The following is a 26071-nucleotide window of genomic DNA, read 5'->3' on the forward strand; positions in this document are numbered from 1 at the left end:
AGCTAGGTGACCACAGAAAAGTTTCTGTCTTTCTAAAGCTCAGTTTCTTAATCCTTAAAATAAGTCCCATAACATAAGCCCAATTCATAAAATTATTGTGAGGAATTCATTTGGATAATGCATGTAAAGCACTTAGAGGAATATTAGTATTCAGTAAACGTGGTTGCTATGATGACGGTGGCCGTAGTTGATATTAAAAGGCAAACTGTGATGCAGGCACTAAAGTTTTCAGTGAGTAGATGGCAGTTATGGAAAAGTTGGGATCTCACTGAAACAAGGAAGGTAGGTGTGGGAACAGGTTATGAGACGATCTAGTGATGGCTTGGAAGTGGCAGAAGGAACCAAAGAAAACCAAACCCCACTCCTGACCCATAATTCATGGGCATTAAAAAAAGGCACAGTCTTCCCTGAAAGGGCTTCCGGGAGTGGCCGGGTTTCAGTCAGTCCAAAATGCATCCGTCTGGTCCCAGATATCAGATAAGGACTCCACCATGTGCCAAAGAGCGAAGGGGCCTGTTGGGAGCAGCAGCTAGGGTGCTGGTCTGAGAGAGGTCTCTCTGGTTGATGAAGCAGTGATAGGGCCTGCTCTTGGGCAGGGCTCACCATGAAGGCTGAAGATGGATGCTAAAGGCTGTGGTTAAGAGAGGTCTGGAAGTATTCAGGCTTACTCTAGGATTTGCACTGCAACGCTGTGGTAGTAGCAAAATATTAGAAACAACTTAAAGATCCATCTAGAGGACAGAGTATATAAATATACCTCCACAGAAAGAAATACTAGGCAGTTATTTAAAAAGAATGTAGTAGCTCTATTTGTACTCATAAGGAAAAATCTCCAAAACACAGCAGTAAATGAAAAGAGGAAAAGGACAATGTGTATGATATACACATGCCTGCAGTGAGCGCACACATGCTTGTAAAGGCCCCTTTTATCCCCGGACCGATTCACAAGACACAGGTAACAACGCCATGGGGGAGACAGGGACTAGAGGCCTGGAAGTCTAAAGTAGGAGGAAACTTTGCACGATGCACATCCTTTCTGCATAATTTTGTACTTTTACATTTATTACTTATTCAAAACATTCTTTAGGTGTTTTTGCTTTTAAGTGTTAGGGAGAGGGCTGAAAGGTTATGAGAGAAAGGAGGGATAACTGGTGTCTCCATGAGGGCAAAGAGTTGAGGGAGTGGAAGTTAAGATAGGCAGCCATGAGTCAGAACAAAAACCTGGAGTTAAAATTTCAGAAAGAGTACTTCCCTGGTGCAAGTAATTTTAAGAGACAGGGTAATCAAGGGCCCTCCCCTTCAGCCTCATCATTTTTTCCACAAGGAGAATCCCACTAGGAAATCAGTTAAACCACAAGAAGGAAGTCTTTTTGCTTGGGAGAGTTGTAAGTAAGCACAGAACTTTGCAGGAGAGGGACAATTCATTTTCTATCTTAGTGATCTTCCCTGAGAAAGTGCTGATCTCTCAGGCTGACCAGGTGCAATTTTGGATCCCCTGGGATCGCTCCATTTACGCACAGCCCTTCTAATCTATTTGCTCAGTTCTATCTCTGCTCACTAAGCCTCTCCTTCCTCAGCTTTCTTTAGCAACCTAAGAGCTTCTGTCAAGGCTTCCTCACGGCCTACCTCCATGCCTTCTCCTTCACTGTCCCTTCCACCTGGAACACCCACCCACCTGCTGCCACCGCAGTCTCCGTTTCTAGAGCTAGAAGTCTCACCTCCTCCTCCAGATTCTTCTGCAGCTAAGCCAAATAAGGTACAAAATCATATCCATTCCACCCACACTCCCAACATTACTGCTTCATCAGCATTAGCAATATCACGAAACACTTATTAAGCATATACAGCCAGGTACGCAGCCAGCCCAGATACAGGGATGACCTCTGTGATCTCGTCCCTCAAGTTGCTAACACTCTCACAGGAATTGCACAAGGGCAGCTAGGTTCCTACGGTAGTTCCTCAAAGTCTACTGTATCAACTAAAGCACATAAATGTCCTTTAAATTTACAGGAAATATTCAAGTTACAAACAATCAAAGAAATGCAAATTAAAACAATGAGATACCATTCTTCTGCCAAATTGGCAAAAATTTTCTAAAATGATAATACTTAATGTTGGTGTGGCATATTCAAATATGTACTCAAAGCACAAATTGGAAAATTTTTCTGAAAACACATGTACAAGTTTATCAAGTTAAAGAAGCCTTTAAAAGGTACATACTCTTTTTTAGGGGGGTTATAAAATTTGTACTTTGCTTTCCATGTATATTTCTTTTTTATTAAATTATTACTTTTTTATTGTTCAAGTACAGTTGTCCCCACTTCCCCCCATCACTCCCTCCACCCCAGCCATTCCCACCTCCCACCCTCGATCCTACTCCCCCCCCCTCTGGCTTTGTCCATGTGTCCTTTATACATGTTACTTGAGAGCGTTATGCTAAGTTAAATGAGCCAGGTGGTGAAAGACAAATACCATATGATCTCACCTGTAAGTGGAACCTAATCAACAAAAGGTATATACTCTTTAACTCAGTAATTTATCTGACTATACTTTGAGAAAGCTAGGTTAAATATATAGTCAGAAATGAAAACAAACTTCACATAATGATATTCACGATGGCATTATTTATTTTAGTAAAGAAACAAGAGAAATTGTATGGAACATCTACATAATGGAATAGTATTAATCTATTAATAATCAACTAAATCATGTTTTAAAAAATATTTAATAAACCAGATTAAATCTCACAAAAACAATCTAAAAGAGAAAAAATTTAAATCCACACAAAATATGTTCCAGATTCAGGAACTTCATATTAATATACATGAAAATAATATTAAAAAGCATAGCTAACTTAATAGTTAATACTTTACTGGTTTTGGGTGCTAGGCTTTGGGGAAATAAAAATAGAAACAATTAAGAGCAGTACAGGGAGATGTCTGTGGAAATGATGATGGGCTTTTGTGTCTAGTTAAGCACCCATAAAATGTTGGCTAAACAATCTGCTAGGTTCTACATTGGGCTCTAGAACATCAGCAATAAAAAGCATAGCCCCAACATTCAATGATCTTACAAAGCTACAGAGAAATGAGATGTAACAACAAACAAGTAACTCTGGTACATCATGGTAAATGCCAATCTAGGAAAAGTATAAACAGAGATACCCTCCCTCTGCTGGAGCCCAGTGTGAGTGGCTGCCAACAAAATCTTGTGTTGGCCCTTTAAGAAGGTGCCTATGTCTCTAGAAAACTCTCATCTCTCCACGGTGGACAGAAACCCTGCTGCTTTCCACAGCCAGGTGTTATGTGAGCACCTTTTCCCAGCCCTGGTGCTCTGGGTTGGAGAGCCCAGCTTCAGGTTTAGACCCCATGCTTCTCAAGAGGAACCCCCACAGCTGAGATACTCCTCTGCTGCCCTCTGGTTTCCACTTTTTAAATCACCATTTTAATAGATAATTTATAATCCTAAAAGAAAGGGTACTACTATCCTCTCCATTTTCTGGAGTAGGAAAACATGGCTAATTAAGGTTAAAAAACTTTCTCACAATGATATGCTGAGAAAAAATATTGAACACTCATATCTCAGGTAAGAGTAAATTTCCCTAAGACAACAAAAAGCTCCTGGGAATCAAAAGCTCAATAGCAAAGAATGGGCAAAAAAATATGAACAGACTGTTCACAGAAAAGTAAATACTCATAGCCTTTACTTACATGAAAACGTGCTTAACTCCACTGATAATAAAATACGTAAATTTAAAGTCTACTGAGATACCATTGTCTTGCAGACTAGAGAAAATCCAAGTTTGACAAGTCATTCTATTGGTTCAGTTTGGGAAGAAAAAAAGCACCCTCCTGATATTACTAGTAGGAGTATAAATTGGTACAATCTCTGTTGAAGGCAGACACACTTTTGAATAATCACTAAAGCTGTTCACAAAGCCTTCCCTATCTCTTTCATGGTATAAGTACTACTTGTCTGAAGCTAGATATGGCCATGTGATTTTCTTTAGCCAGGGAAGGGTGAGCAAAAGTGACATATTGTATCTTCTGGGCAGGAGTCTTAACAGCCAGAGTGTAATTGCTATGTTCTCTTTCATCTATTATCTTTTCTTTCTCTCTACCACCAAGACTGAGAATGTTCTAGGTGCAGGCTATGCCATCAGCCTGCATTGCAGAGAAAAGACAACTTAAAGCAGAACTCTTGAACAAGGCACATGAACAAAATAAACTTTTGTTCTCTTAAGCCACTGACAAATGGAAGGCAATCTGGCAATATTTATCAAAATTATAAATGCATATCCCCCCAGAAATGCAAACATGCAAAATAACATGTAAAAGGTACTCATCTAGAATATGATTTGTTATAGCAAACGACTGGAAACAACCAAATAAACATCAACAGAGACTAAGTACTTGCAGTACAGAGGAATATTATGAAGCTGTTAAAAAAGAAAAGTACCCTTAGAGCTAATATGGAAGACTCTCTAAGTAAAAGAGGAAGATGTCCTTAGTGTATATAATATACCATCTTTTATTTTTAAAAGTAGGGATGGAAGATTAGAATATTTATTCATATTTGCTTGCACTTGCATGAAGAAATTCTAGAATAATAAGAATAACAAGAATTATTACCTTTGGGCAGAGCATTAAGGGGTGACTAGATGGAATTTACAACCACTCAGAAAAAAACCCTCTTCATCACACTTCTTCCTGTCTCAAAATCTCAAACAACCTGTCAGCAAATCTCATGTGGAGTATTAAGTGGCGTGCTTCCGCTTCTATCTTAAACTGTTATCAAATCCTTCTTTGAACTCTGGCTTGTCTTTCTTCTTCTGCTCACACTCGATCAGCTTCTACTTACATTACCTGTGTTAAGAATATACTTATAATGGTTCCCTTATTCAATTAAGTGGCAATGGTTCTGAATCACTCCTAAATCAACCATGGTTTTTTTGTAAACGATTCCGAGCTTTGGCAACTGTTTTCAGCTACTCTTTTTGAGAGACTCTGAACTGCCTCTTAAAAAGAAAAAGTCGTGACAGTTTCTGCTCTAATATATATTCTTGTTTTTCTCATTCAGGACTGTTCTTCTATGTGAAGATCACTTATTTTACTTTCCTGGATAATAAGAATTACAAGACTTCGGAAAAATCAGAAATAAAGTATTAAGAAGTATTACGACACTGACTCCGTAAATGTCCACTGTAAATGTTTACCTCCTGCCAGTCCAGATCAACAGCCTCCCAATGGTGACGAGAAGCAGCCCTTTTTGGTAGAAATCTTTTTAGCATATATCTCTCAATATTTGTATATGCATTTAAAAATTATGTACCTGTATAATTGTATTTATACATTTGTTACATTATAAAAATTACATGTAAAAGCATAAAAGAAACAGTTAATATTTGTTAAAGATACAAAAATATGTTTGCTGTCACTATAGTACTAGCAGCACTAATATTTTTAGTGAAAGCAATGTGACATGATAGGCTTCATTATTTTTGAAATCTTAGTTTAACATTTTGTTATAGAATGGTTTGAAGGTCTAGTTCCACATTCGATCAATTCAATATTTAGTTTCCATAGCTAAAAAAGATATTGATAAATCATTCAAGTGAAAATTGTAAAATTGTTTCCTACATACTAATTATTCGAAGATTTTGTTGGAATTTGGCTAAATTTTCAACATCTCTGATGTCTTACAAAATAGAAACAATTTCATATTTTCAACAAATAAGTTCACACCTCACTGAAATTTTCATTAGAAAGATTTTTAGTATGTTTACAGCCTCTTTCTAAGATTTTAGAATCCACAGTTACAAGTTTTTATAGGTAACACTCAATGTTTCTGATAACAAAAGAACACACACACACACACACACACAAGGAAGCATTTTCAAATGTATGTATTGAAAATGCTTTCTCCAAATCAGCTACTTTTTCAATCATTTTAAAAAACATTATCTTCTTGCTGAAGGGTCAAGTTAACAGTGCTTGTACAAAGCTAGGACAATTTGAGCATCAAAATAAATTATAGTAAGGGATTATAATCCATGTAATAAAGGAGGAATCCATGAGTCCACACTGATATAAATTGATGGGAGAAAAGGAAATCTCTTTCTTATACTAGAACGCCAATTAGTTACTATAGAAAGGATAACAGAAATAGAAAACTACCATTTGGCAACCACCATTAGTGGCAGCAAACTCAGACAGAAATCATCCATGAATACTTAGCTGGTAGGTAGAGCTCTGATGAGGAACAAGATATGGGCATAGTTTCAGAGTATGATACCACAAACACTTCTCAATTACAAGAGGAAAAATGGTGCCTTGACAGTGAAGAGGCCTGGCCAATACAAACTTAACTGAGTGATTAAAGTTACTATCACGAGGGCTAAGACAGATTGACATCATGTACTTTCTGAAGCAATTCATCGAAAGAGCTCAGCATCACTTTTGATTAATTCCTGCCAAGACAGCATGGTCTGAGTGGGGACATGAGGAAACACTGGATGGACCCAAAATGAAGAACACGCTACAAAATGAAAAGCCTGTGCCATCTCTGGAAGATGAAAAAGACTGAGAAAGGGTTCCAGATTAAAGGAGACTAAAGAGACATGACTACTAAATACATCATGTCAGCCCGGATCAGATACTGGACCAGAAAAGAGACAAGACATTTTTGGGATGGCTGGCAAAATTTGCATGGGGCCTCGATGATGGTGTTGTCATCACTGAGTTCCTGATTTGGATGGTTATTTTGTGCTCACATAGGACAGTAGCCTTGTTTGGGGGATAATACAAATAGGAACATTTAGGAGTGATGGAACATCATACCTGCAACTTTCTCTCAAATGGTTTAGAAAAAGATTAATCATGATGGATGGAGAACAATGAGGCAAATGTGATAAAATGTCAACAATTGGGGCATCTTGGCAGGAAGGATATGAGTGATCTTTTATACAACTCTTTGAGCCACTTTTCCCTAAGTTTGAAAAAATTTTTAAGGGTGTTTAAACATGTGAGCATGCTTAAATTTTAATATCTTCCAGGTATGATATTGACAGCCACTTGTCATTTAAATACATCTTTTCTGCCTGAAGACTAACTACAGACACATAGATATAAGCATTTCAAACTTATACCACTAAAAAATTTTTTAAAACATTTATTTTAATTTTTTTCACATCATTTCAGATCTTACTGTGTTGATGCTTTGGGCCTTAAATTAGGGAGACCCATAGAAATTTCTGAACACTGTGTACAATATCTAGCTCTATGTGGGCCAGCTAAAACTTCTTGAACTGGCTGGCCAAGGGAAACAGCAACTGACCCTAAGAGCCCTTGACATAGTCCCCTGCCTAAATTCAAAATAAAATGGTCTCAAGGTGATTATGGTACTGAAAATAGCCTTTAACTCTATCTTCAGACTCTTAACACACTGGTTCTATTTGATCTCCATTAATTAGTATAGAAGGAAGCTGACGGCCACCCTCCCATCTCTTAAGGCTCTAGCTTCCTTGTCACGCATTCCAGATGCACACTAAGAAGATGACTAATCACTGACTGCTTCTTCGGTACCATATGTCTCCCAATTTCAAATGAAAAACTGTTCCAACTAGGATTAGAACAATAGATTTCCTACCTCCTGCAGCTGGAGTCGAACCTTGGTAACTGCTCGGATCCAGTGTGCCCTGGCTTGGGTAAATGGTGACGACTCATTCTCCTCAGGAAAACTAGTAAAGAAAAGAATGTTCCTTTAAAAGAGTCCAGCCAAAATGGTGATGGAAGGAGACTTGATTTGGGGTGGTGAACACACAACATAATATACAGATGATGTATTGTACACCTGAAACCTATATAATTTTATTAACCAATATCACCCAATAAATTCAATCAAAAAGAAAAAAAAGTAGCCCAGGCCACAAGGTAAAAGTGCTGAATGCCACACTGCCAAATATCTAAAATAAAATGAGTTATATTCATGCCTGTACTTGTTTAGTGATTCAGGCCACTCAAACGGCAGAGTCCTGAATATCCAATGTGAAAAAAGTTCTTCTCTGAAATGACAACACCTTTGAGCTTTTCATCTGTTCCCCCTCCTCCTGCCCCCTTTTCACTCACCCAGTGAGGCAGCTCAGGGATCAGGCAACTTAGCAGCAATGACAAAGGCCCTGAGTAAATGTCTAGAATTAAAACTATGCACAGAGGTGTGGAATAACCCTCTCATCCACCTCTCAGGACCACTAGTCTCCCCTGGGGTTCTACATAGAATCCTTAGGGCAGAATTTTGTTTGTGAAAACCCTTTCTGCTCCACAAAGTATTTTGGAAGGTTTACTAATTCTCAGACTACACCATAAATGCTAAGAAAAAAAGCACAGCCCTTTTTCTGCCATGGTCTTATTCCTTGTGCTGCCTCAGGAACACCCTCCCTGAAATGAACAATAAACATAACAAAGTAGCTTTGAGACAGAAATACTACCCTGTGTCATCATCCAGGTACTTAGCTGTGGAATAGTGGTTGATTCTCAGTGCTAATGCTTCTTTTGTCTCACACTGTGATATATTGCCAAGGCAGCAAACAAGAATCTACTATCTAGACATGTAAAATATACATGCTGGGCACTAATTCCACCTAAATGGGTCAATTGTTCTAAAACAATTGTAGGCTCTTCTGGCCAAGTAGAGCTGGACTTCACTTGCACAGCTAGGATCTGAGAGGGCACAGCCAGCACAGGACAAATGCTCATGCTGGTCACTTCTGCTGCTCTACCAAGAACTCTACCCAGACAACAGCATCTACGAAGTTTAAAGTCTACAAAGAGCCATTGTTCAGTGGGTTGTCAACCCAGTAAACTCAGTTTCCTGCATGTTTCATCTATTAGATGAGCCACCAGAAATGACTGAAGATCAGGAAAAAGGAGAAGAGAAAATATGTTTAGACCTTCAGTGGTAGAGTTGACACACCAACCATTCTCTAACTTTTACCTTGTAATCAGTACTCACGGCTCTGGTCTTTCAGTGACAGGCTTTACTATTAGCTCTTGATATTTGAGAATCTAAGTCACACCTTCCCCTTATCATTCTACCCAAGTGGTTTTCAACCAGGGCAGGGGAAATCTGGCAATATCTGGAGACATTTTTGGTTGTCACACTGAGAGTTGCTACTGGTACCTAGTATGTACAGACCAGGGATGCCATTAAACATCCTACAGTGTGTACGATGGCTCCCAAAACAAAGAGTTAATAGCCCCAAACGTCAATAATGCCAAGACTGAGAAACCCTGCTCTGCCCCAACTTATCAGCAATATTACTGACCAGTTTAGCTCAATAATAACACTCAAACTCTGTACTAAGCTTCATTATAAGACTGTTAAAAGACACATTTAAAATTTTTCTAATGGGTACCAATTGCCAGATATACTGCTAGGCCCTGGGAGGCAGAAGGGGCTTAGATCTGGCTTCTGTACCCATTCTATCCCAACTCTGTCCTGGTTTTCTCGGCCAGGGAAAAACAATACAAAACAAAAAGCAATTTTCACAAAAGAATTGTGAAAGACAAATGCCATATGATTACACCTATAAGTGGAAACTAATCAACAAAACAAACAAGCAAGCAAAATATAACCAGAGACATTGGAATAAAGAACAAACTGACGGTAACCAGAGGGAGAGGGGAGAGGGATAATGGGGGAAAATAGGGGAAGAGCCATCAAGCAACATGTATAAAAAACACATGGACAAATTCAAAGGGGGTAGGTTTGAGGGTGGGAGGCAGGGATGGGTGGGGCAGGGGGGCATGGTGGGGTGAAAATGAGGACAACTGTACTTGAAGAACAATAAAAAAGGAAAGAAAGAAAGAAAAAGAAAGGAAGGAAGGAAGGAAGGAAGGAAGGGAGGGAGGGAGGGAGGGAGGGAGGAAGGGAGGAAGGGAGGAAGGAAGGAAGGGAAATTTAAACATTAATATGCTGGGAAGCCATTTCATTCTAAGCAGCTCCTTTGAATGAAATAATCTGCAGGGATCAGGTCAGTTCCAGACTCAGAGGCTGCCATATATGGGGTCAATTAGTAAGCCAAGAACTGCAGACTCAAAAAAGTTTGGTACACTGTAGCTATCCATAATGAACCCAAGAATTCTTCAGAGATCCACAAAATATCTTGGGCCCTAGCCAGTTTGGCTCAGTGGATTGAGCACTGGCCTGTGAACCAAAAGATCACGGGTTCGATTCCATTTCAGGGCATATGCCTGGGTTGCAGGCCAGGTCCCCAGTTGGGGGAGTGTGAGAGGCAACCGACCAATGTTTCTCTCACATATTGATGTTTCTCTTCCTCTCTTTCTCCCTCTTTTCCCCTCTCTCTGAAAATAAATAAAATCTTAAAAAGTATATCTTGGGATTTATACCAAAAATTGGAGGAAGCAATGTAGAGCTAAGCCTCAGTACCCTGATCATCATCAAGTCCAGTCCATACCCTGCTGCAGGGAAACAAATGAAAAGCACTTATACTCAGCAATATGACAGGATAGGTATGAGGAAACGATGGGAGCTCCTCAAGGCAGCATCACCTACCTCTCCTGGGGGTCTGGGACATGGTCTTTTTGTAGCACCAGATCTGGGGTAGGACAGGCTGTGATATCTTCTTTCTTCTCCTTGGATTCACATGCTCTCCCCTTCTCTTCTCCACCTGTCACTTCCAAGGCTTTAACTTGTTCTCCAAACCCCACTTGGCCATCTTTTGAGAAGCTACCAGAGCTCTGGCAGGAGTGAATTGAGTCCCTCTCCCGATGATCATCATCTTGTTCGTGACACTGATCTAGTTCACTCAGCTGAGAGCTTCCTTGGCTCACATTGCAGGAGGAGCCATACCTACTACTGCTGGTAGGGCTGTGAGAAGGAGAAGAAGACAGATGAGTAAATAAATGGAAACTAAGGACCAGAGCAAATATAATGGATGAATCCAGGAAATAATGAATCAAAAACAGGACGTTCCTGGGAAAAGAGGACCAAACTTTACAATCTAGAACTAGTCTCTACTCAGCAGAGTCACAACAGGGAGAAAACACGTGCTGCTTTCTCGAACAGCACTTAACCTCAACCCTACAAAATTGACTCTGAAGAATACTTTATCTTAATGTGGTATTTATCAGTAGATAAAGAATTATTAAAAGTCTCAAATTATTAAGTCTAAACCTTTACTCAGACTTCTAAAGAAACTTGTCCAGTGGCTGTGATACGTTTTCTAATTTCCACATAATAAAATGGATGAATTCTACTCCCTTTTGCTATCACTTGTTAACTTGAAGTCTCTTTTTCTTACTCTACAATTGTACATGTGAATACCTATCCCAAAGGATGAGCAAAGGACCGTGGACACATCCTTTCAGTTATCTCTATTTCACGTGCAGGTAATAGAGGTAAGGATCAAGAAATTCCTCAGGGGATCTCATCGAACATTCACCTCATGAATGTTACAATGATATCCCTGGCAGCACGGGGAATGTCCCAAAGATAAACTTGCCCATCTGTAACTGAGTTGCTCTTAGGACATAGCTCAGTTTTGGATCTAGTGGACAAAGCTCAACTCCAGCATCTGGGTCAGGGCCATAATAATGAACTTCTCTACCTGAAGAGAAGCCAGCCGAACCCTCTCTCAATCAACTGAATTCCCATACCCAGAAAGAAATTTGTTCCCCTGCTATGAGAGATAGCAGCTGTAGTAGAGACAGTGGCAATGAATCGTGGTCAGAAAGAAGAGCAGTATCCAGAAGTTACTCCCTTCAGCCATATACTGAACCTAAGGAATTCTGACCTATTCAATATAGAGGGACTCGGTGATGAGCTACAAGGTCTATCCCAGCACATTTGGATAGCTCTATCCCAACGTCAGGGGTCCTCATTTTACTGCTGGTATCTGGCTGGAAAGCCTCCATGAAAAAGGACAAGGAATTTCCTTGCCAAGGGGTCAAGTTTTTAACTAAAGGGCTTATGTTTATTCTTGGCCAAAAGAAGATAAATGGTTGTTTTCCAATGATATTTTCCCTATGGTTCCTCCCAATTACCTGGTATTTCCAGGCTGATTTCTGATCCTTCATCCCATGGGAACAGGACAGATACCAGGTTACTGTTCTGAGTAGTTCCCAACACCCACCTCCACCCCCCATACATACCTCTAAAGCCCCTGACTGGCCCCTTTGGACAGTTTTGGGCCAGAGATCACGACATCATTCTTAAACTGCACTGTATGGTGCTTCTTCTTAGCAGAAAGAATAGGACCCTTTGCAGATAGACCCTGAACAATGGTCCAGACTGAAGAACTACAGCAAACATTAGCCCAGAGCTCCTGTGAGACTTTACTCAAAGTACTTATCACACACCAGTCTCAAGGACAGTAAAAGGCAGAGACTACAGGAAGTTATGCACATCAGTGGAATAGGATATAGAATATAGATTATCCTAAGCCATCCTTTGCACTTTGTATTTTACTTAATATCTTCATTACCACTGGAGAAAGCATCTTAGAAGACTTAGAAAAACAAAGCAAAGTAGTCCCTCCCCAGGTACTACAGATGTTAAGTGTCAAAGGCCCAAGGAAGCATCCTAGCCCATCATGTGGTTGTAATTAATATATGCTACTCAACTACTTGCTGCCTCTTCCTACCCTCCCTTCTCCATTCCACGTTATGTAAGGCAGAGAAAATCAGAGTGAGTAAATCTCAGGGCCTAGCCTTTCCTTTAAGCAGGAAGCTCCTTCTTCCAATAAGCAAATTAAATTTGGCACTAGAGAGAAGGGAGAGGATGAAAAGACCCACACACTATTTCTTGTTACTTAACCTCTAATTAACATGAAGCTCAGGTGCTAGGAAAGACACAGAAAGGATAAAAAGCAGGCTATGACTAATCTACCACTAAGCCACTGCATCATAAATGGTCAATTCCTTAAAATCATTTATGATGCTTTAGTTGAGAACTGGCCTTTTGTTGGTCTTTAGTTCTTCGATACCATGCAGAGTAACTGGCAGCTGCACATTCAAAACAGAGTCAGTGCTAGCAGGCATTGCCTCCTCTTCTTGTGTTTCTGGTTGGTGAAGTAGCTCAGAAACAGTGCAGTGCTCTTTCTCGTGATTCCCTGAAGGGCTGGTGAGGCCAGAGAGGTTGCCTTTAGTACCCCAGTCTTCTCCAGATGCTGGGGTTTCCTGTTGGCTTTCCACTTCTCCAGACCCTGAAAGCCCATGAGTACATATTCTTGGTTTGGCCTCCAGCTGCTCAGAGGTCACAGTGAGCTGGGTAGAGATCTTAGCTGGCTCAGCACTGGCCCCAGACATTTTAGAAGACTCCGAAGCTTTGTCGGCTTCATTGGAGTTAAGGTCCTGATTACTGCTGATAACCCAAACTGGAGAGGATTCTGTAGGCATTTGTTCAGGGTCCCCTTTGCTCTCTTTTGGCCATGGGAATAAAAGATCCAGCTTCTTTCCAAACTTTAGTTTGAGATCACTTGCCACTACACTCCCTTTTTCCTCATTACCTCCCTCAAACAGAGTTGACAACTTTTTAAAACCAGACATTAAAGCAGTCTCTGCTGCCTTATTGCCAGAGGAGGAAGATGAGGAAAAGAAAGAACTCAGTGGTTTCCCATAGTCAGTAGCAGAGGATGGGAAATGGAGCTTTGGCCAATTGGTCATGTTTGGGATCTCAAAACGTGGTCTTGCCTGCTCTGTTTCCTGGGGGGTTGCATTTGGATCTTTCTGGGCATCAAGTATCCCGTAACTTCTTTTGGCCCAAAGCACAGGCTCCTCTAGCAAAGGGCAAGAAAGGGACCCTTGGGTTTCTGGTGTGGCACTCTGGCCAACTGAACTTGTCTCATTGAACAGTGTAGTAGTATTGGTTTCTAGTGAATTGGTTGCCTGTAGCTCTAAGACATCTTGTTTTGTAGAGGCAGACTGCATAGCTGGCTCTGGCTCAAGAGGATAAGGTGGCTGAATTGGAGGCGGAAGCTCTTTGGTGATCCAGAGAGGATCTGTATGCAACTCTGTTGGCAATGAGATATGCTCTGCTTCGAATGATGCCTCTGTGTCTGTGCCCTGCAATATCCCCATGTCTCCTTCATCACTCAGAGATAACACTCCTTGCCCAGTATCATCCCCTGAGAGAGAGGATGCAGCCCCAATTGTTTCAGAACCCTGACGTTCTGGAATATTGTCAGGAATATTATTTTCCATTTCAGCCATTAGTTTTAGATCATCTGTCAAGGTCTTGTCAGGAATATTACTGTTTTCCATTTCAGTTGTTAGGTTGGGATCATCTGTCAATGTCTCTGAATTCAACTTTGCACTAACCACATTCATTCTACAGTCACTGAGAGTAGATTCTGAATTGATTGATTCAGAAGCAGAATCTCTCCACAAATTTTCTGGAGGTACTGATCCTACAGCATCTCTGGAACTAACATTTTGAAGCTGTGCAGTGGCTGGGATAGATGGTTCTTTTTTGTATGTCTCTGGTTTGGGACTTTTGAAAATTCCAAATAACTCATTTTTGAATGGCTGAGATGATGCACCAGGAGAGAAAAAAATGTTTTTCTTTGGAGGTTTAGGAGAAGAAAAAAATCCAGAGAAAGTTTTAGGAGGTTCAATTAAACTCCCAGAGAAAGATTTCACTTTGGTCACAAACCCAGAAAGCAGTTCTACTGAAGAATCCAACACTGATTTGTCTTCCTCTTTATCTGTGTCTTGGTTCTGGAGGTGCCCTGAACACCCTAGCTCCACAGAGCTTGAAGAGGTTGGCTCCAGGATCTGTGTTAAGATCTCAACAGGAGCCTTTTCTAATGGCAAGTTCAATGGGTCTCTAGAAATTCTTTCATTTTGGTGATGGTTAGTACAAGTGTCTGAATTGTTGAGATTTTCAATCAAATGGCTATCGTGTGAAAAAGACTTGGCCAGAAAACCTTTAGGGAAGGCTTCCTGTATGAAATCATCTTCACGAGAAGCTACCCCAAGGGTCTCTGGACCAATGAGCAGTGTTTCAGTCTGTGCCTGAAATCCTGGTGAATGAGGAATATTATTGTCTTTTTGCAACTGATTCATCTGGAAATCTGGTAAAGATATCCCAGGTCCATTACGGGACTCTAGTTTTCCCTGGTAGGCATCCCCTACATTGAGCTCATCTTCAAGGAAGGTAACTTCAATAGTGTTGCTAATGGAAACACAAGGAGTCGTTTGATGTTCATGAACTACCTCCTGGACTATGCTATCTCTATTGCCACAGGGACTTTCAGGCACTGTGCCACCCATGTCTATAAAAACACTTGGCTCCTTACAGGGCTGGGAAGTCACTGGAGTAACAGTTGAAAGGCTATGCTTTCCCCCAGGAGTCTGCTGTTGTTCATCCAAAAAGGACAAGCTGAAGAAACTAAAAGAGCTATTATGAGAGGCATCCTTCTTGATGCCTGAATTAGTAGTGGAAAAAAAGGAAGGAAGTGTGAATAGCCCTTCTGCTTGAGATTTGGTTCTTGGTAGAGCAGCAGAGGCTCTGTTCTCAGATTTTTCAGATCCAGTGAGGAAAGAAAATATACTCTTTCTGGTTGGCAACTCTGGTTGGGATGGAGATGCTGTAGCAGTTGAAAAGCTCAAGTCTTTGTCAGAAGAATGACCTTGTTCTTTTGAAGTTTTTCTGCTCAGAATATCAAAAGATATTTTATTACTTCTTGAAACATCTGTCACTGTAGACACACCACTAGTTTCTATTGAATCTCTTGATGACTCTTTGAGACAATTTTTTGAGAAAGATGGATTTGGTGACTGCTGGATTAGGAGGCCTCTGGAGGGCGCCTCCTTTTCAGTCAAATTATTACCCTGGATCTCCTTAGTTGATGGTTCCTTTAGTCCACTGTCATCAATAGTAGTCTGTTTATTCAGACTTCTAACTCGAACCTTCCCTTTAGAGGAAATTGGTGCAACAGGAAAGTTCCCAACATCCTGGCTAGTTAGTTTTGTGGAATTAGGACTTGACTTGACCTCATCCTTATTAGTCATTGAAGAAACAGACATATTTTCAGTTGTCTGTGTAGGAGATACATTGGTTTTAAAGAAATCTCCCAGAGTACCAAAAAAAGTTGAAACACCGGAAGATTCATTCTTTTCCTGAGATGTTATCTTTTTATTTTTATCACCACTCTTTTCTAAGTTTGGTGATCCTTCTTTATTCACCTGGGTTTTAAAAAGGTTCAAAAATCCAGGTGCCTGTTTTTCATTTGCTGTTGGACTTACTGAAGAGTCTTCTCCCCGACCAAAGAGTTTCAGTGCACTTTTAAATAATGTTCTCTCAGCCTCTTTGGAAGACTGGTCCTGGGGAAGCTCACAATTCTTGTGTTCATCCCTACTAAACTGTGATGCAAGAGGAACTGAAGTAGAGTCAGATGTGATTATTTCATCATCTTCTTTACCTAATTTAGCCTGAGGTGTTTGGCTTACCTGGAAAACAGATTTCAACAAACTTTGTTTTTTCACATGAATGCTTTTATTTAATGGGAAATCTTGCTTCATATTTTCAGTAAATTCCAGTTGTTGAACATCAGATACTATTTGTCTCTCCGAATCCTTCTTAAGAAGGTTTTCCTCCTCATTTTGGGATTTACTCTCTGATTGCTTACTCAAGATTAATGACTGAAGATCATCATTTGTAAGCACTGCTAGGTGAGACTGCTGATCCTTTTTATGCAGGGCCAAAGACTCTAAGGATTCATTCTTTTCAAAATTCAAAGCACTTCCAACCGTAGCTCCCAAAGCAGAAAATAATGAAGTCACTTTGTTTAACGATGACATCTCTTCTGTTTGCTGTGGGCTGTCAGTCATATTCTCAGGATGAACCAAAGTGGCACTTTCTTGAGAAGACTGAAGCCAATGAAAAGTGGAAAGGTGAGATAATGAATCCTTAGCTACAGCCTGGTTCTTACCTCCTTCGTTAATTTGATTTTTATTTAAGACATGATTACCAGTACTTTGGGGCTGATTTCTGAGATCCAAGGTACATTCAAAGTCTTCAGAACCACACAGCCTTTCTTCAAAAAATCCAAAATCGTCTTCAAACTTTTTAGAATTATAGACTGAAAAATCTAATGGTTGATCCCTTTGGCCATAACTTGACTCTTCATGTACTTGTGAAAAAGCTCCCAAATTTAGATACATTGGTCCCTCACTTCTTGGCAAAACTATAGATAAATCAAGAGGGTCCTCAATTGGTTTCTCTTCAACATACCACAATAACTTATCTTCCTTGTCTAGTACTCTAAAACTACAGGGAGAAATAATGTTGTCATCTAATACAATACTTGATAGATTATTTGTCTGCAAATTACAATCCAAATACTCTTGATAAGAATAATCAGGTATAAATAAATAAGCATATTGCCCTGTAGAATCAGTGAGGAGAGAATAGATATATTGACCATCATGGAACACAAAATATCCATAGTCTCCATCCTCCGATGGCCACCATACTCCATTTTCAAGACATGACAACCATTCCTGGTATTCATAACCAACACTTGAAAAAACCAAGTTTTCATCCATTCTTAATGATTCTTGATCAGCCATGGGATATGTAGTCTTTTCATGACCTGAAGAACAACTTAAGTCAATGGGCAATTCTTCCAGTGAATTCTTAGTCTCATTAATTGAAAGATGCCAAGAATTTCCATAGTTAGCTGCCCACATATCACCTCTTAATAAGTAATCTTCATTAAATGTAAACTGATTGAATGATTCATATGGTAAGTCACACCAAATTACACTGTTTGCATTTGTTCTCCACTCCAAGATGTTTGCATTTTGATCTTTTTGGCAAAAATTTATTGCTGAGTTTTCTGAGTCAGGCCACAAAAAAACATCAGCTGATGGAAATGTATTTTGATTCAACATATAATAAGCTGGCTGAAGTATTCTAGAATTTTTAGAGAAATTTTTTCTATCAGAGTCCCATTCATAACAGAAAGGATTGTTCATCTCTTCAAAAGCCTGAGAGTGATTTGATTTATTAAGAATGTTAGTACTCAGTATAGGTGAATTTAACTTATTTGAATTTTCATATAGGTTTGCCTCAAGAATATGGTGTGGCGTTGGCTTCTTCGGCAAAGATTTCTCTACGAGGTCCTGCTTAGCGCTTAGTGCACAGTGAAGTACACTGTTCTCAGGAGAGCGGCAATGCTTTCCACTGTGCTGGTGTTTCCATGCAGAAGAGCAAGGATGATTATCAACCCAAGCATCAGCTAATGGTATGTTTTCTTTAGGTAAAGATAAGAAGATTTTTATGAAGCCAGAAGTTTCTTGTTTTTCAACATGGTCCCTCTGGTTCTCAGAAGTCACACATGAAGTAACAGCAATCTCATCCAAGGATATATGCTTATTTCCATTCAAGCTCTTTATGTCATCTAAAGACATGGACTTTGCTTCATCTGGTTTACAATCAGTCATACTGCTATTGGATATCAAGTTAAATATTCCTGAGAGTAAGCTTGGGGTGTTACTCCTGTAATAAGAGTCATCATTTTTCAAATTTATTTCTTGTGAACTAGACAAGTTTTTAAGAGAAGAGAATCCGTTAAATAGGCCAGAAAGGAGGCCTCCTTGGGTTCTTTTCTTGGAAGCTTTATCTACAAGTTTGTCTTCACCAATTTCATTAACCAAGGTTGATTTTGAAATGGTAGGAATCGATGCTAATGAAGAGTCTGATACTGTTAAAGATGTCACTTGTGTAAGAGTCTTACTTTCTCCTAAAGAATCAGAAAGTCTCTGTTCTTTGGGCATAACTTCAGGGATGGCTAAAGTATCTCTTTCACAGTTCTCTTCTGTTGTGTGGTCACTTGAATTTAATTCCTCTATACTCCCAAATTTCCCAAGATCATTATTTACATTTGGAACTGAATCAGACATCATTTTATTAAGTGTGACATCTTCAGAACAATTTTTTGGGTCATTCTTATTAAATGTCTCTGTATCACCAAATTTCTCTAGATTATTATGAATATTTGGAACTGAACTAGATCTTATTGAACTAAGTTTGGTATTTTCTTGGCAGTTTCTTTGAATCTCTTCATTGCTGGTTACTTCAGAGCCATGAAAACTCTGGTCATTAACAGTGATATGGCTGTCAGTGAAAGGAAATTTAAACAAAGGAAAAATGCTTCCTTTCTCTTTTAAATCTTGCTGCTTTTCAGAATGACTATGAACTCTGAGAAATGGAATATGTAGTTTCCCGCTAAAGGAAAAGGAATGTCCATCTTTCTTAGGAATCCTTTCCCCTCCATCTTCCTCCAATGGGTGAACTTTCCTAGATTCTGACAAAGGTTCCTTAGAGGGGTTTTCAGGGGAAGTGAGCAAAAACTGGCTAAAGGATCTTCTGAGTGGCTCAAGGAAATTATCATCACCAGTAACTCTGTCCCCCTCTAATGACTTTGAAGAAGGCTCTTTATTTGTAGGTCTACTACCAGCTATACAAGGATGTCCTGGGGTATCTTTGACACATATTTTTGGTTCCTGTGGTAACAGAGACAGGTCTATATGGGGTTTTTGCTCCAACAGACTATCAGTATCGTTTTTCTTACTTGCAGAACTAACTAAGTTTGAAGGTTCATTGGCAGTTTGAGAAGACAACAAGTCCTCATTTTTGGGCATTTGGGACAAGTCTGTAGTGTCTCCATTATTCCTATCTAAAGCAACAATGCTACTGTCATTGCCAAGGGTGTCTTCCCTTTGACTTGACTCTGAACCACACCCAGCGATGCTTTCCTTTCTCTTTGGCTTGTTCTTGTCATCATCTTTTTTAGTTTCGTCCTTTTCCAAAAAGGTCTTTAGTGGACTTAGCATGCTGAAAACAAACTTTATAACTGAACTCTGACTCTGTGGAGCAGAGTCCCTTCCAAGAGTTTCTGTTGCATCCTGAAAGCTTAAACTTCCAGTTTTACTGCTTGTGTGCTCATTTTCAAAAGTTATGTCATGTCTGCCAAAATCCTTATTGTCAACATTCTGAGAAGATAATCGAGACTGCATGGAAAGATCCTTCTCTGATACTGACTTGGCTCTGGGTCTAGATCCCAAATTAATTGTCTCTATTTGATTAAGAGTTCCTGTTTTCTCTGGAACTAAAGAACCCAGTTTTTCCATAGAGATTGTTAGATGTTTTGTACCTGAGCCCACCTTTTCTGTGAGTGAACTGAGCAAAGAATCAACAGCACATTTCACTCCATTCAACTCAGGGAAACAAATGGCCTTGTCTTTGTCATTCTTGACAATGGTTATAGGTGGTATTTGATCCCCAGGCTTTTTCTGTTCTGCATTATCAAAAGTACTATTATGTGTAGGTATTTCTTTAGTTTTTGAAAGGGAACCAAATTTATTAATCTCCTCTTCCTTCTCTGCTAAATATTCTGAGACTGTTTCTACAAAACACTGAAGCTCATCCATTGTATCAATATAGTGGTCCTTGGGTTCCTCAATAGAAGAAGGGGTCATCTCTTCCATGGGAAACCCAGACAGATCTCCAAGTGTGTTTGCATAGCAATTCATCCTTTGTAATGGGAATGCTGGATTTGCTACACAATGTTCTTTAGGAAAGCTTCCAGTATGATGGACATTGCATGGATGGCATGTTGGTGACAGTAATCCTTCCTGCTTATCAGAAATGGGGGAATCCAGAAGTTCATCAGAAGTACTGCTAGTAGAATCTTCAAGAATATCCAATGGAATGAAATCAGTGACATGCTGTTTTAAGCCAGGTAACTTTTCACAATTCTTAAAACAACCAGGAAGATCATAATCATGACTTTCCAACTTAGTGGTCCACATGCCACTATTAACCACAAGTGCATTTTTGGAGGGATGGAAATCTGGGTAATTTTGTTTCTTCTTTTCAATGTGGCAAAAATTACAATTTTCACTATAAGGATATGTGCTTTTGAAGTTAGTCTTAGTTCCTAATCTCTCATTATATTGTTTTCTTTCACTATCTCCAAAATGACTATACAAGGGTTTCTTTTTCCTTCTCCTATCAATTGTGTTATATTTCTGAGGATATCTGGAGCAAACAGATGTTTCACATGTAAGGTCAAAATTAAAGACAGTAGAGAATTCTGTTTCTTGGTTCAGAGAGGGTATCTTTTTCCAATTCTTGTACTTTGGTTGTATTTTTTGGCTATAATATTTATCAGTTTTTGAAAGAGTTCTAATTTCCTTTCCTTCTGCTTGTTTTATATTTATGTTACTGTTTTCTAGAAACTCTTGTGATATTTTCCCCTCCATCTGCTCATGTATACCTTCTTGCTCTTCATTGTCAACATCAGAGAAAGCAGAAATAACCCTAATTCTGTCAACTTCAGCCTGCAAGCCTTGTCTGATGTAAAGGGATAAATGTGAAGGAATAGTAAGGCAAAGAAAAAAAGGAAAAATAGGGAAAAGAAAGAAACAAATGAAATTTAGTGTACATTCAGTGAAAAACTAGAATTAGTAAAATTGTCAATTTGATAAAAACCCATTCGGACTGAAAAAATACAAGGAAATCCACATAATCTTAAATCAATATTATAGCACTATAATCAAAGAGTATTTTCCACATCAAAAAAAGAGCAGCTATAACAATAACTTTAAAATTCTTCACTTGCTACCATGAGCTTTATTTTCTAAGAAAGAAACAAACAAAATGAACATGTCTTATCAATATATAGTAGTAATTCTCAACCTTTCACATTTCATGGCACATACAAGCTAACTACTAAAATTCTTCAGCACGCCGAAAAGTATATTTCTTTGCCAATCTAATCAAAAAATTAGGTATAATTTTGATTCATTCACACAAGATGACTATTGTGTTGGCTGTTGTCATTTTTTTTTAATCTAACAATTTAAGGAAAAAGAGGTCTGTGCACCTGACCAAATAGTCAGGTATTGCAAAAGTATTTAAAAATTCTTGTAGCATACCAGTTGAAAATCACTGATATACAGGATGCATCTATGATGTCAAAGTTTAGAACTGTTAAGTATTCTATGAAAATATATAAAAAGATTTCAAGAAACCTAAATTTGTTGATGAATTTGGGTCTGAGAGAAGCCAAGCTGTTAACCTGCTGAAAGTTAGATCTGAGGCAGTAAGCCAAGAATGTGGTCAGACATATTTCTTTTAGAAAGAAAAAATATATACATAATGAAAACAATCTTTGACTTATTTTCAGAAGTCACACCTTGTTACAGTACCAAAAAGAGCAAATTATTTAAAGGTTACAATTTGGGGGGTTTTGCGTGTGTGCAATATAAGGCTATATGCACTGAAGATTACAGTGAAATGAATGTCTTTCTCTACACTGATCACGACAGCAGAAGTGACATGTGCAGCTTAGGTGAATGGATACAGAAGACAGCGGACCTCTCCTTCAGTTAGGTTAGAGACTGCCTGTTTCCTGTGTAGTGAGGTAGGGGTGTAGACTAGGGTGTAGGCCTGCAGACTAGAAGCTTGTCAGCTCAGTGTTTTCTTTTTTAGATCTCACATCCAATGGTGTTTATTTAGGAAACAGAAACAAGGTCAAAGTGGTAACTTAGTCACTAAAAATCTTTAAGAGTGAGACTGATAGTCTTTTGACACCTCTTAACACTAGAAATACTTTGGCTACATATTATCTCACAAAGTCCAATTCTACTGTGAAACCTCAAATTCTGTATTTTACATAATTTACATGCATTTCCCATTACTCTGGACTCATTAGGCAAAAGCCCATTTCATAGAGCGAGGAAATTAACTTCGCCTATATTTTTTTCACATGCAGTTTCATTAATCTCCAGTCTCCTCAGAAATGCAAACTAAACTAATTCCAGTCTTGGAGAGGTCTTTATAGTGACAGCTTAAAATCAATAGATAGCCATGGCTATATTGAATGAAGCTAGTTATTTTTACACTTCTAATTTACTGGAAGGTACTGCAGACACGTTTGTTCCCTCAAGGATTTTAAATGTTCCTCTTAAAAAATTTAAGAACTCAGACTAGTGATACAATTTCTTCAAAACTTTTTAAAGGAGAAATCACTTCAAACATTTAAGTTAAAAATGTATATGATAAAAGTTTACTTAAAAATCATATTAACTTTTCCTCTGCTAGAGATGATAAATTATTTACTTTTTAATCAAATTTATATGGGATCAATTGAAGAAAACTTTTTTAAAAAATTTGCAACTTAAAGTACATCACTAATGCTCCTCAAAGTGTTATTATTACAGCACTAGCCCAGGAAATAAATGAAATGATAATAGGGTAATGACTAAGTATTATGCAGTTATCCAGCAGAGTGTGTAGTCACTTAGGTTGATGTGCCGTTATTACTACTGGCCTGCACTTAATGCTTACAAATACAGAGGGGAAAGAGGGCCAAAATTTTCTTTCTATTATGTTTTTTTTTCTTACAGTGGGAAAATATAAATAACTAAAATCAAATAAATAACATATGCAAATATTTAATTTATTAATCAGTAAGGAGTTGGGACCAACTGTGGTAGGACTCCTGGCATGTTTCTTTTTAGAATCAGATTATAGAGTGAGAATTCTATCTTATCTGATGGTTGATATATGAAAAAATTTCACTGAAAATATATTTAGTAATGATAGTAAACTGAGACAGAATGATGTCTAGCAGGTAGACCACCATCTGAGGCTCAGGATAAATATTCACCAATTTGGTAAGGTGGGCAAAAAAAGGAGATCATCCTATGGTATGGTGAATGTCGGACCAAAAGCATGAGCTAAATTGGAATGGTTTCTTAAAAACCAAACTCCACTGCTTCCTGGCCTTTTGGCAAAAACCGAGTGTATTATCTGTTCTTATCATTTTAAGATATGTCCTTTATCCGACGACATTATATTAAATGGATTTTTGGAGCTGGGAGATGGAATAGGAGCTTGCTCCATCCACTTTGCACACTTTGCACATCAACAAGGCACTGCAGTACTTCTGGGAACAGTGCACCAAGAAAATAAATAAATAAACAAATAATAAATAAATGAATAAATGAATAAATAAATAAAATATTTTTTTAAAAGACAAAACTAAACTCCAACCAATGAAATAACTGGTTCAGGCAAGGATCATCAGTGGCTGCTAAAGTCAATGAGTTAAAGGTTGTCGGGGTAACAGGATATTTACACAATCTCAGGTATCACCCCAGACATACTTAATTACAAAGGGGAAAGGTAACTTTACATTGGAAAAATCTGGTATATACAGATTTATTAACCAAGAGAACAAACTAAACATCAATAATGAGACGAAGTAACCTTATGTGAAAGAAACATCATCTATGTAGTGTTTTTGCCAAAAATGTTTAATCTGATTGTAAACATGAAGAAACAACTGAAAACAAAATTAAGGGGCATTCTCAAAACTGGCCTGAACTCTTTAAAAAATGTAGTGTCTTACAAGACCAAAAAAGAAAAGTAAGGACATTCTGTTAGATTATAGGAGACTACAGAACCAGGAATATCAAACGTAAGGCACCGTGATCATTGACTAAATCCTGGATCAAAAAGGAATATATATATTTTTAATATACAGAAATACACATATATACACACACAAATATACATCTATACATATATACATACACATACATTACTAGGACAGCTGGAGAAATTAAAATATGTTCTATATATTAAGTAACATCATTGTATTAATTCCGGAGCAGGATCATAGTATTGAGGTTATGTAAGAGAAAGTCCTTTTACTTAGGAGTTATAACATGGTGAAGTAACATGATATCTGCAACTTCCTTTCAAACAGTTCAGGAAAATAAGGTATGTGTTTATTGACATGTATTAGAGAAGATGAGATAAAGTAAATGTGGCAGAAAGTTAACGAAACTGGTGAATCTAGGCAACATGAAAAGGGTGGTTCACTGTGTTAGTTCTCTAAAGTATAAGTTTGAATTTTTTTTAAAGTTGGGGGAAGAGGGAGAGCGTATCCTTTTGTGTTTGCTTTTATATTCATAAATATATGAAAACAGTGTATAGAAGGATACATAGGAAATAAACAAGGGTGGTCAGGGAAGTAGGAGAAAGAAAGAGGATAGGATGAGGGAGGACAAAAGATGTGGGTGGGAGATTCTTTGCTGTATGCTGTATTGCACCTTAACATTTTTTTAACCATGTAAATGTTTTATATGTTGAAGAAATAAAATAAAATGTTTTTTAAAGTTCTAGCAAAAGTATGAACCTGCTACGGAGAAATCCGTATTAGTTTTCTTCTGAAGTTCAGAAGGGAAATATTTAGGTAGGAAGGGTTATCCAAACATTTAACATCTGTGAGTTTCCTTTTTTGATCTTGGCGAAGGGTGAATCAAAATCTCTGGGCTGGGCAGAGCCTCAAGCAGGCTTTTTTCAGACACCCATCTCCAGTGGGCACGCCAGTTAAGTCATTAATCATAAAGAAAAGTAGTACTGATGTAAATATATATATGTGAATGTGTGGAAGAGAAAAAAAAAAGACTGAGAATCTGCACAAAATGGCTGTAGCCTGGCCCGTCCTACTGCTACACATGTGCTACCACCTCCAGTTAAAGTGCCCAAACCCTTGATGTCAGTCGTATCCCGGGATCTGCGCACTAGGAAAAGAAAGTGCTCTGTTCCCAGTACCCACCTGAGAGCCCGCCGCTCTGGGTAATCGAGGTCATAATCATAACTTTGCACAGAGTCATTGCAAGAGTGAAGTAGCAGCTGCTGTGGCAACCGCACAGGCACTGGAAACTGATGCACAGAAGCATTGGGCTGCGAAGTCGAACAGTACGGTGGTGGGATGCTGTTGCTGGTCTCACTGCGGTAGTCACTATCTCGGTCATCCACGGCACTGTCAGGATCTTCAAAAGCTGTGGAACGAGCACAGTCAGTCAAAGTACCCCAGCTTTATTTAGTTGTTCAGAATTTTTCTGCTTCTAACTTAGGGAACCACAAGCCTTGAGAACAAGAGCAAACTGAACTGCACACAAGTCCAGTGACTTCCAAGCCACGTGCAGAACTGTCTCAATGCCCACAAGTCTTCTCCTTATCAAAA

At 38.7% G+C, this 26071-nt stretch overlaps 1 protein-coding gene and 1 non-coding gene across 5 annotated transcripts in view; one reads left to right on the forward strand and one right to left on the reverse strand.

The window, feature by feature from the left end:
- UNC13B (unc-13 homolog B) overlaps positions 1–26071 on the reverse strand; it is a 206842-nt gene that overhangs the window by 83031 nt on the left and 97740 nt on the right. For 3 of the 4 annotated variants that reach the window (XM_045195278.2, XM_024560186.4, XM_045195281.3), the window contains exons 8-10: positions 25661–25886; positions 10573–10887; positions 7648–7738 (exon numbers count right to left, since the gene is read on the reverse strand). In XM_045195278.2, coding sequence (XP_045051213.2) covers positions 7648–7738; positions 10573–10887; positions 25661–25886 — 632 coding nt within the window. Of the gene's footprint in view, positions 1–7647; positions 7739–10572; positions 10888–12975; positions 21067–25660; positions 25887–26071 lie in introns of all 4 variants that reach the window. The other variant, XM_045195282.2, reaches the window with a different exon arrangement.
- On the forward strand, positions 23806–24000 carry LOC112304649 (U2 spliceosomal RNA). Its single transcript, XR_002974778.2, has one exon. It is a non-coding gene; the product is annotated as a U2 spliceosomal RNA (small nuclear RNA).

Source organism: Desmodus rotundus, chromosome 1, assembly GCF_022682495.2.
Source record: "Desmodus rotundus isolate HL8 chromosome 1, HLdesRot8A.1, whole genome shotgun sequence".
NCBI classification, from domain to species: Eukaryota; Metazoa; Chordata; class Mammalia; order Chiroptera; family Phyllostomidae; genus Desmodus; species Desmodus rotundus.